The sequence below is a fragment of the Phascolarctos cinereus genome, unplaced genomic scaffold (genome assembly GCF_003287225.1).
Source record: "Phascolarctos cinereus isolate Bilbo 61053 unplaced genomic scaffold, phaCin_HiC Scaffold_1;HRSCAF=81, whole genome shotgun sequence".
Classification (NCBI taxonomy): domain Eukaryota; kingdom Metazoa; phylum Chordata; class Mammalia; order Diprotodontia; family Phascolarctidae; genus Phascolarctos; species Phascolarctos cinereus.
Window position 1 is genome coordinate 248895235 of NW_027555514.1, and position 12045 is coordinate 248907279.

The 12045-nt window shown below is 36.5% G+C and overlaps 1 protein-coding gene across 19 annotated transcripts in view; it reads right to left on the reverse strand.

The window, feature by feature from the left end:
* The window catches only part of PPFIA2 (PPFI scaffold protein A2), a 670503-nt gene that overhangs the window by 247854 nt on the left and 410604 nt on the right, over positions 1-12045 (reverse strand). For all 19 annotated transcript variants that reach the window (XM_078146464.1, XM_078146473.1, XM_078146471.1 and 16 more), the window contains one exon: positions 1714-1815. In XM_078146464.1, the coding sequence (XP_078002590.1) occupies positions 1714-1815 (102 nt within the window). The remainder of the gene's footprint in view (positions 1-1713; positions 1816-12045) is intronic.

The following is a 12045-nucleotide window of genomic DNA, read 5'->3' on the forward strand; positions in this document are numbered from 1 at the left end:
TTAAATATTTGATAAGGTCACAGAGATGGGAACAGGGAGAGGCATTATAACTGTAATTTCATTGATATAGGAAACTCCCAGACAGGGTAACTGACTACCAATTTAAGTTAGCAGCTTCTTGTCGACTTATAATTTTAAAGAGTTCTGTAGATTACTTAGAGGGTAACTCACTCAGGGCCCCCCAACCAGTATACACACACATGTATGTATAGAAGTGTGTATAGATGTATATGTGTGCACACGTGTGTGTATGCATGTACATATGTGTACACACATGTGTGTGTATATATTCATGTATGCACCTGTATATAGGTATAAGTATATGCATGTATATGTGTGCATGTATTTGTGTATATATGTGCATGTGTACATGTACAGGTACATGTGTGTATACATGAATATATATGTATACATGAATATATACATGCATTGCATGCACACACATACAAGTACACACATATGCATATCTGAGGCAAGACCTGAACTCGTCCTAGTGACCCTAAGGCCTGTTCCTTATAGGCTATGCCATATTCCTCTCAGATAAAAGCATAAGGAAATAAATGGATGCTGATCACATAAATATTATGCATATGAGGAAACTTTTACTGCTAGCATAAGCCCAGTGGTTATTTAGAAATGTTTTCATGCTATTTTATGTCTTTTCTAAGACCAACCATAAAAGATATAGTCCATTCAAAATATTTGTTTTCTTGGATGTTGTGTATAATAGGTGTAACACTCAAAATACAAAAGGGAAATTTCTTTCCACTTGTGTATTTGAATTGAATGCCCACACTCGAGATAAACCACTTTCTGACAGTCAGGCAGTAACACTGATTTCACAGCATAAAAACTAGAATAGTTTATATTTATCCTGTATATAACTTGCTTGTACATATTTGTTTGTGTGTAGTCTACTTGAGTAAATTGGAAGCTCCTTGAGGTCAGGGATTGTTTTTGCCTTTCTTTGTATCACTATGGCTTAGCACAATGCCTGCCACACAACAGGTAATTAACAAATGCTTGTGGTCTAGACATAGGAAATGCAACTCCCCCCCCCACCACATGAGGTCAAAAAGTGTCTTAAACAGTGATAACATGATGTGATACTGATGAAATGTCCAATTTCTTAAAGAGGACTCTACTTTCAATCTGGTTTTTTTCTGTTTGTTTGTTTTTTGTTTTCCATAAAGCTATAGAATATTAGACTTGGATGGATTTTGATAAGCATTTAATGCAACTCAAAAAGATATCACTTAACTAGTAAACAGTGGAAGGCAACCCAGAGCTCAAGTCTCCTGATACCAATTCAGTATCCTTGCCACTTATTATATTTCGAAACCATGTGTATGTAATATGTTTGGCTGATTCTCATATGAAGCCGCTACTGGCACAGTGCATAGAATGCTGTGGCTGGAGTCAGGAAGACCTGAATTCAAATGTAGCCTCAGACACTCCTTCTAGCTGTGGGACCCTCTGCCTCAGTTTCTTCAACTGTCATGGAAATAATGAAAAGGCTACCTCACAGGGTTGCTTTGAGGATCAAATGAAATAATATTGTGGCACTGTGACTGGCACATAATAGGCACTATCTAAATGTTTATTCCCTTCCCTTCCCCTTGTCTATGTGGATCTCTGCCTAGCACAGCATCAGAGTGTGAAGGACACCAGTTTAGATACAAAATAAACTCATTCCATGCACTTCAGGCTTACTCTTGTGTTGTTCCTCTCAGCCTTAAGCTCGGAAATTTCTTCTTCTTTTTCTAGCAATTGTTCCCGGCACGCATTTAATTCTTTTGTCAGAGCAGCAAATTCCTAAAAATTAAACAAACAGAGTTATGGAGACGTCTGAAATTTTTCGAATGGTGTTATTACGCTAGCACTTAAAAAGACATGAAAGTTCCAACTATACAAGAAAATTGGTTTAAATATTAGATCTTCAAGTTTTAAGATAGAAATATTCAAGTAAAAACATAAAATATACAACTACTAGCTTAGCAGGCCAAGAAATATTGCTTTTACCACAGCTTGCTTACTCTAAATAAATTGAAAAGTGATATTTGGAGTGATAGTACTTTCCTTTCAAATATTCTTCTTTGATTACCAACAAGCAAATGCCTTATTGGTATAGATATATGTCATACGTTTTCTCAAATCTAGCTTGTAAAAATCCTGTGTGCAATCTCTAATCAGTATAGATCTGTGTATTTACTGGGGTACAGCTTTATTTGTTGTTGTTCACTCATTTTTCAGTCTAGTCTGAACTTTGTGACTCTGTTTGGGATTTTCTTGGCAAAGATACTAGATTGGTTTCCTATTTCTCTTTCCTTCTCTAGCTTATTTTACAGATGAGGACACTAAGGCAAACAGGTTTAAGTGACTTGCCTGGGGCACACAGCTAGAAAGAGTCTGAGACTACATTTGAACTCAGCAAGATGAATCTTCCTACGGCCAGGCCCAACATTCTATCCACTGCACCACCCAGCCGCCTGCTGCTTTTTCAATACTGAGATGTATATGGTATAGTTGAGTTTTCATATTTTCTAATTTTACTCCTAATTTAATATTTTACTGAAAATGGGTACGCATTATCCACTAGATTAAGCACCTTGAGCGCAGGGACTCTCTTGCTTTTATATTCGCAAAACTAATGCCGAAGCTAAAACTAAGCACTGAAATCCTTGCTGACTGGTTGCTCAATTAAATGGGTGGTTTAGGACATGGGCCCTTATGGCTTCTAGAGGCAGCCCTGGCAACATGACAAATGACGAATAACTGAACACAATAACTACCCGTAATTCTTGACAGTTTATGAGAATATTGTATCTAGTTCTGAAGTCAGATGTGGAAAAATTAGAAAAATATAGAGAAAAAAACAATATAATTTTTGAAGATGTGGGGAGTAATCATTATATACCTACAATTATGTAACCAGAAAGAGAGGCAACAGAGAAAAGCAGATAGAGTTCCTGAACCTGGAATTATGGATCAACGGATTCTATAATCCTCAGAATATGCACATTTCTTAAGCACTCACTGTGGCACCATGCTAAGCTATAATTCTAATTAGAAGGGACCTGAAGTCACAGACAGATTTCTTTTTACAGACAAACAAAATGAGGCACTTATAGATTAAGTCACACAGATTGTTAAGCACCACAGCCAGGATTTGAACTTAGAACCTCTGATTTGGGTCATACTGGCACAGCAGTTACAGTGCTGGGCCTGGAATCAGAAACACTTGAGTTCAAATTCAGCCTCAGATACTTGCTAGCTGTGTGACCCTGGGCAAATCACTTAAGTGTTTGCCTCCCTTTCCTCATTTGTAAAATTAGCTGGAGGAGAAAATGGCAAACAAGAAAACCCCAAATGGGATCACTAAGAGTTGGACATGACTTAACAACAACAACAAAAAATCCTTGCAGGATTGTATTATCAAATAAGGTAATAGCACATAATAGGTTCTATATAAATGCTTTTTCCTTTTCTTTCTTTCCCTCTATCTACTACAGCACACTGCCTCCCACAGTATCATTAAAAGTGAAATTAGATCTCTAATTTCATCAGCATTGGGAGCTCCCAGTATGGAACTCCCTTCACCAAGACAGAGGGGAAACCTCTCTGTAACTCAGTCTTCAAATTTCTTGCCCCACTGTGGGTAGGTGTGACTACTCCCCAGGCTGCCTCTTGCATATTATTATTAACCCTCTTTAAAATGATTTTCAGAAGTAGCAATGGTGCTAGGCACTGTAGTTAAGAGGGTACTGGCTGGTCAGTATGAGGCACAACAGCAGTTAGTTTTGAAGTTCAAAAAGGAAAAAAAATAAAAGATAACATATTCATTTAACTTAAGCTCTACACAGAAAAAAAAAACCTCAAAAGTAGATGGTTGGGTTCAATGTGGAGTAGAAAGGGGTGGCTCGAGGTTTGTATTTTTGTTTGTACTTTAACCCTGCTCCTTCCCCTCCCCCCCAACCTCCCAAGTGGATACTTCAAAGAGCTCTGAGCTGTGTCCAGGGCTTAGACTCAAGATGAAAGGGCTCATTGTCAGGGTTTGCTGGAGATCTGCAGATTAGTCTGGTTTTTCCTACTGCTGGTTTGATTGCATATCCTTGTTAGGTCTCTGGGCATATTATTTAAATAGAGAATGAAAAAAAGGAGAGTTAGGAAAAACAATAAAACCTCTCCAAAGTCATAATCTTATATATAAACAAGTTTTTTTTCCTTTTTAGGGAGGGAAAACCACAAAGAAAATAATATACATGTTCACGATATCGTTTCAGAAGAGAGGCATGAGGTAAGGTGGCTAGAGATTGAGAGCTGGAATATGGATAGCCAGACTTCACATCCTGCCTCCAATACACACCAGCTGCGGACTCTCCAAACACTTACCGAAAATGAAAATTTTCAGATACGCTATCCAATTTACATCCCCATTTCAACCTAGCATTTCCTTTCCCCAATGAAAGCAGAGATCCACACTATCATCTTAGAAAGTAAATTACTAAAGGAAAAAAAAGTGTCTAAATGTTCTGCACAGAATCTGCAATGTTATGTATAGTATATGTACACACATATAACATGTACAAATGCACATAAATATGTCTATATGAGAGAATTTATTCATATGTATCCAATATCATGCATAAATGTCTATATGAGAGATCATATATATTACAGTCTACATGAGAGATTTTATATACACATATATATGTCATGTACCTAATATATACAATAAATGCCATATATCTCATATATGCACACATACACATATGTACACATATATACACGCATACATGCTCATGCAGCATACGCACACATATACACACACATACACATATGTGCATACACACATATATACATATACACATATGCACATATACATATACATACATATATACACATACATATATGTATATATGTATATATGCATGTATATATGTGTGTATATGTATATATGCACACGCGTGTGTATGCATGTGTATATGTGTGTGTATATCCATACACATATGTGCATACACACATATATACATATACACATATACATATGCATACATATATACACATACACATATGTATATATGTATATATGCATGTATATATGTGTATATGTATATATGCACACGTGTGTATATGTATATATACACATGTGTGTATACATGTGTATATGTGTGTGTATATCCATACACACACATATATACATACATATATGCATATATATGTGTGTATGTATATGTGTATATATGTATATATGTGTGTGTATGTGTGTATATATGCACACATACACACATACATATACATACATATATATGTAACATATGCCATAATGTATAATCCAGGGCTAGGGAACTGGCTGCCTCGAGTCCTCATGTGGCCCTCTAGGTCCCCCAAGTGTGGCCCTTTGAGTCCAAACTTCACAGAATGACCCTCTAGGGCAGGGGTTGGGAACCAGTGGCCTTCTAGGTCCTTGGGTGTGGCCTTTTGACTGAGTCCAAGTTTTACTGAACTGATTCTTTTATTAAAGAGATTTATTTTGTGAAGTTTGGATTCATTCAAAGGGCCACATTTGAAGACCTAGAGGGTCACATGTGGCCTCAAGGCTGCAGGTTCCCCACCCCTGTTATAAACTAATGCATAATATCTAATATACGCTATATGTACATATAAATGAATAATGTCTCACATGGACATATAAGCATCTTTTGGGAAGAGATGTCCTAATCTGTGAATTCATTACTACTGCTGCTGTTTGTTCTCATACTTGAAGAGGACCAATGATATAACTACGTTGGAGAAAAATTTCAGTGTGTCCAACCTGTGGCTGATCAGTTCGATGTGAGCTCAAAAGGCTCTACACCACAGGTTGGGCACAAATAGAACGTTTGGATATTTTGGAGGGAGATTTATCTAGATTTGTGTGTCTCACATTGGCTGTGTGCTACTGTGACTGTGCTTTCTTCTTAGAGCACAGTGCCTTCTTTGAGATTTTATTATTATAGGGAGCACACAGAGGAGTGGAAAGTCTGTGCAGATCAGCAACAATTATGCATTTTAAAGTATCCAAGAGTTGCCTAGAGTCTTGGAGATGTAACTTGACCAAGATTACATAGCTAGATAATAGGCAAAGGTAGGCATTGAACCCAATTATTCAAGGCTAGTTCTATCTACTCTCATAATTCTATGTATATATGTATGTAGTTATATATGCACAAATAAATATGTATTTATTATAGTTACTTATATATGCAGGCCATGAATGTATCTTATCATTCTATTGGATTATAAGCTCTATGAGTACAGGGATCATGTTTTGTCTGAATTTTGTATTTTTGCTATGCCTAACATAATCTGTCCAATTGAATTGCTGAATTATAATACATTGTGGTAGTGATGATACCAATGATGCTGATGCTGATTATGATGATGAAGATACCATCTCACATACATCTATCACTTGAACATCTGCAGGAGTATTTTTATCATAACAACCTTGCAAGGTAGATTTCTTTTTTTTGATGTTCAGTCATTTCAGTTATGCCTGATTCTCTGTAACCCTGTTTGAGATTTTCTTGGCAAAAGTACTAGAGTGGTTTGCCATTTCCTTCTCCAGCTGATTTTACAGATAAGAAAACTCAAGCAGGGGTTAAGTGACTTGTCCAGGGGTCACACAGCTGTTTGAACTCGTGAAGATGAGTCTTCTAGACCACAGGCCCAGCACTGTATTCATTGCCTCACCCCAGCAGCCCCACCAGGTAGATTGTACAAGTATTATTATCTCTCCTATTACAGATGAGGAAACCAAAGCCCTAAGACTTAGGTGTTGTGAATTGTGTGTTTATGGTCACACATCTAGTAAATATGTGAATCAGAATTCACACATGGGTCTCCTAATTCCAGGTTCAGTATCCAACTACCCCTTAATGTCTGCTTTAAAAAATACCATAAAACATTCAGGGGAAGCAGCCCCCAATAAAAATAGAGTTAAGGTATTAATTGGAAACAGGCAGAGAGTTGGTAGATATCTTTTCTTTTCCCATTAATTTCCTTGCGGTGGCTCTCATCCTGAGTGAGTTTAATATAAGCTCTTTTAAAAGTCACATTCCCTTAGGACCATTTTGCCCCCAAGAAGAAATCAGATGTCTGCACCAAGGAACTTCAATAACATTAAAAATGTGTTTTACATGAATGTGTAATTGACAGGCTAATAAGGAGAAAAACCCAAAACTTAATTGAACATTAATTCAAAACAAATTATAATTAACCAAATGAAATAATAATACTTATACTAAATAACACAAATATGTAATACAGGTATTACATAATATATGTTATATATCATGTTATATTGTGATGTATAATATGATATAATATATAACATCACAAAATCATTATATTAATCATATACTATATTATATATTAAAGGATAACATATCTGATATTATATGTTTTATATTATTATATTATATTATAGATAGATATATAGATTATATTAGATTAGATATGTTACACATCATGCTATATATCACATAATAAATGTTGTGTATCATGTTATATGTTATAATACATATATATACATATATATATATAATACAATAATAAAACAATTTAAATTCATGCCATACTGACAGCTTTCTATATACTCTAAATCCCATCTCTCCATTCTTACACTAATCCTTAAATTCCATTCTACTAAATCAAGAATTTGTGTTCTCCTAATTTAACATTACAACTCTCTCAACAGTCACACAAAAGCTTGTAGCACATCTCTTTTAGTGGGGTCCTAACAACGCTGTGATTGCTTACCTATTCGCTCACCCAATTCGAGGTGCTGGACCATATTTATCTGAGCTTGGTGTATAACTGAACACTGAGAATGTTTAAAATTTTATCTCAGTAGTTAACATTCCTAAATGGTAATGATCTAGGAAGACTTTCCTCATGAGCTGGATGTTTCATAAACCCTAATACAATGGGAAAATCTGACTTTTGAAATGAGTCTGAGAGAGAGCATGACTACATGGAAAAGGTAAATATCACCACGTGAAAATAAATTATTCATCAACATGGCGATGCATGTACTAGCACCGTCATTTGGATAGTTGCATCTTGCTTAAATGAACATCATTACAGAAGCACATAGCACACTGACAGGCACACAGTGTTTAATTAGTGCTTGTTGACTCTCTTACCCAATGAACTATTAAATGAACGGGCTGATGATGACATTGGAAATTCTGCCAGAAAAGGTTTTTTCTTTTTAAAGAAGGTTTCTCAAACAATGTATTTTTCATAAATTCAAGGATTTGTGTTTTCATTGGTGTGGAAACTCCCACCACTGAAGCAGATGAAAAGGCCTTTAAAAATGAGGATGATTGCTATGGCCAACAAAAATTGTCAAGATATGTTCAACCTGATGGGGAGATTCTCCAACCTCAGTTAGCTTGGTTGTTGAACATAAACATAATTCTGTTGCAAGTCCTGCTTTTAAAGTCATTTTAACTTGGCTGAAATTGCCAGATCTTCTGCTCCATAAGTGTAGCCCTTGAGAATATAGAGTTACCTTCACTCAACCATGAAACATGGGAGGAGAGCTTTAGTATCATTTATAAACAGTATGGGAGGAAAAATGAAGAGGAAAGCAGGACTTAAATTGACTTGCCCAATTATACTGCCCAGATTCCTTTTCCACTTCCCACCAAAGCATCTATGTAGTCCATTGACCTAACATTTGTGGGGTTCAAGAACAGATGTGAGGAGAGCATATGGTATGGGATCATATTGTGAGCATTCTCCAGTATCTTAAGTTAGTAAGAAGTGAAACACCAAAATATGTTTTAAAATATTTTTCTTGAGTTATGTTCCAAATTTGTCCTGTTCTAATATCTTCTCTCTGGAAAGCAGAAAACCCTTCTAGCAGTCCTGTTTGCAATAATCTAAGACAGGAATTCTTCCTTTTTATTCCATGGACTTCTTTGACAGACTGATAAAGCCTATATACCCTTTCTTCAAACAAGGCTTTATTCATTCATTCATTCATTCATTCATTTATTTATTTATTCATTCATTCATTTATTGTTAGGCAATTGGGGTTAAGTGACTTGCCCAGGGTCACACAGCTAGTAAGTGTCAAACATTTGGTCTGAGGCCAGATTTGAACTCGGCTCCTCCTGACTTCAGGGCCAGTGCTCTATCCACTGTGCCACCTAGCTATTCCCAAACAAGGTTTTTAAATCCACATAATAAAACATATAGGATTACAAAATGAACCAATGAACATGGCACCTTTTTAGGGTTCCCCAAATCTATTTGTAGACTTCTTGGGAGTCCAGGTGACCTCAGGTGAGCAACCTCTGCTCTAGTGCATTCAAATTACATTTCAAATTTGTGTGCATCATTAATATGTCTACATAGCTACATGAATACTCAGATCCTATGTACAGCCATTTCTAAAACTGATTAATAATAGCAAGGCAGTTTGGGAAGGAAAGGAAGGAAAACAGTGGGAGAGGATCATTAGATACATCATTTAATTCCTTATTCATATTCCTCTCTTTTGACTTGCCAAGAGTAGATAATTTATTTTGAGGTTATCACCAAAACCATAGAGATTCGCAGTAATGGTTATTTCATTTGAAAAGCAAGCAATGAGTGGGTTTCACAGACATGAAACCCCCAGCACCCACATTTGTTTGTTTGCTTTTTTTCCCCTGTTATGTAACAGCACAGGATGCCAATGACCTCTGCTCCTGCATTTGCCTCTTAGACTCATAGGGATCAAGGAAATGCTGTCATCTAGAATTATTGCTTGTAACAGCAATGCTACATGGTCAGTCATAGGTTAGAAAGCCAGGAGGGAAAATCCGCTGCATAACTAATACAATTTGACAGGCACAACTGCACTTTTAAAGTTTTCACAGAAGTTGTTGAGCTAGGAAGCCAGTTATAAATCAAAACAAGTTTAAAGCTGTATGGAAATTATACTGGGTGCCCTTTTCCATCTTCAAGTACTGATGAGCAAATTCTATGACAGAGGAAGGATTGTTGTATATTTTTCCTGCTAAGGAAAATTCATGACAGAAAGACACATCATTCCTGTGAATCCACTTGGAGTTTAATAGCTGTTGAACACCAAGCTTTCCATTTCTCCTTCAATTTTTGGACTCATGGGATTTCCAAAAACTCTCTCCTTTCATTTTAGACTTTTTCTTTTTACCCATTAAATTAGTCCAATGTAGAGTGATAGTATACCAGCCCAATAAGACAAAGTATGCATTTACTTCAATGAACTTTCATAGCCCACAGTCTTTTATAGATGCTGAATTCTCACCTAATATATGAAGAATGTTCCAAAGGTCTATCCTGAGCTGTCATGGAAGCCTTATAAGCCCTTCCTGTCTATTTCTTTGCCCTGATAACATGATTGCAAGATCTGTTCTGGGAACATAGTAGAACACTTGTGAAGAGGGAAGGCAACGGATGTAAGAAGTTCTCATAAAAAGGTCAGACTTTGAGGAGACGTGGAGTTAGACACCTAGCTCCGCAGATATCTTGCCTTACAATCTAGAAGCACCTTACCAGCCTGAACCTCTCTAGCAACTGTTCTTAGGCAGTTGTATATAAAGCAACCAGAAAACAAAAGAAAACAAAAAACCAACCAAAGCAATTAGCAACAACAAAAACTCCAGAAAGTCTTGGAAGCAATTTAGAGTGACTTTTGGTCTATACCAGGGATAGAGAACCCTGGGGATTTTTTCTGGAAAGTTTGGATTCAGTCAAAGAGCAGTTGAGGACCCAGAGGGCCACATGTGGCCTCGAGTCTGCAGGTTCCCTGTCCTGGGTCTATACACTCATGGCTCACTTTCCCCAGGAGAATTTTACTTGCCACTCAGCTGGTTTCTCAATCACCAGCAAGTGAGGACTATTCTCCATTGAGATCAAATGTTTCTTCCTTTCCTCTAATATATACCCCTGAATCTCATTTATTTCCCTTTGCAATAAGCACAGCTCTCCAAAATGAATTTAACTCTTTTCTACAGGAGAATGTAAGTGAAAATTATTCACCAGTGGACAGACCATTTATGCATTTGCATAAATTATTATAAGTAATATATCTCTTTGCTTCTATCATTTTTTGAAGACCTTCCTGTGGATTTTGGCTGCTACCTTGCTCCTATGTCAGGCATTTATAATCTATTTTGTGTGGCATAAACTGTGTTGACAGTCTGGTGATGCCTTTGGACCACTTTTCAGAAATGCTAAATTTTGATTAAATGTTAGTGAAAGTAAAGATGTAATTTTTTCAATTCAAATTCATAATGATTCCCCCATCCCAAAATCTATCTATAGATCACTTGGTTAAGAACCATCATTCCAGATGGACTGATGTGAATTAGCTAAGTATTGATGTGTAGAAACAATGACTCCCATGAAATAGTCTCATCATACAAATTCACAATAAATATTTCCATTGGGTTAGAACCAATGACCACATTTTTCATAATTACAACTTCGAACAATGTGAATTCTAATATGTGCAACTACTTTATGGGATTCACTATTTGAACTAACCTGGACCTCGCAGTGCTAGTGTGGCAAAACCTGTTGTTAACCTAGAGGCTGAGGCAGATTGATTGATAAAGCAATATGCAGCCAAACCTGTAATGCTAACTTCCTGAAGAAAAATTTTAACATGTTAGTCAAGTACAGACAATAATACAATGATTTAGTAACTTCTCATTTGTTAGTTCACTTGACCAGACTAGAAGGATTAGGAAGAAAAGGTAGTCACTTAAATTTTCAGCTATCTACCACAAGAAAGTGAACAGTTGTCATCACTAATATGTCCCCAATATTAAGCAAGACTAGCCTTAGGAAAAATGATGATATAGGCCAACTGTATGTTGGTTGTCTTCTTTGCTTTGGCAATCACTCCATCCAGATGCTCCAATCACTGTGATGCTGACATACATGACCTAAACCCTCATTCTGTCTCCTATCAGTCAAATTGTGTCCTTGGAATGCTTTACTCATCCACTTTAATTCCTA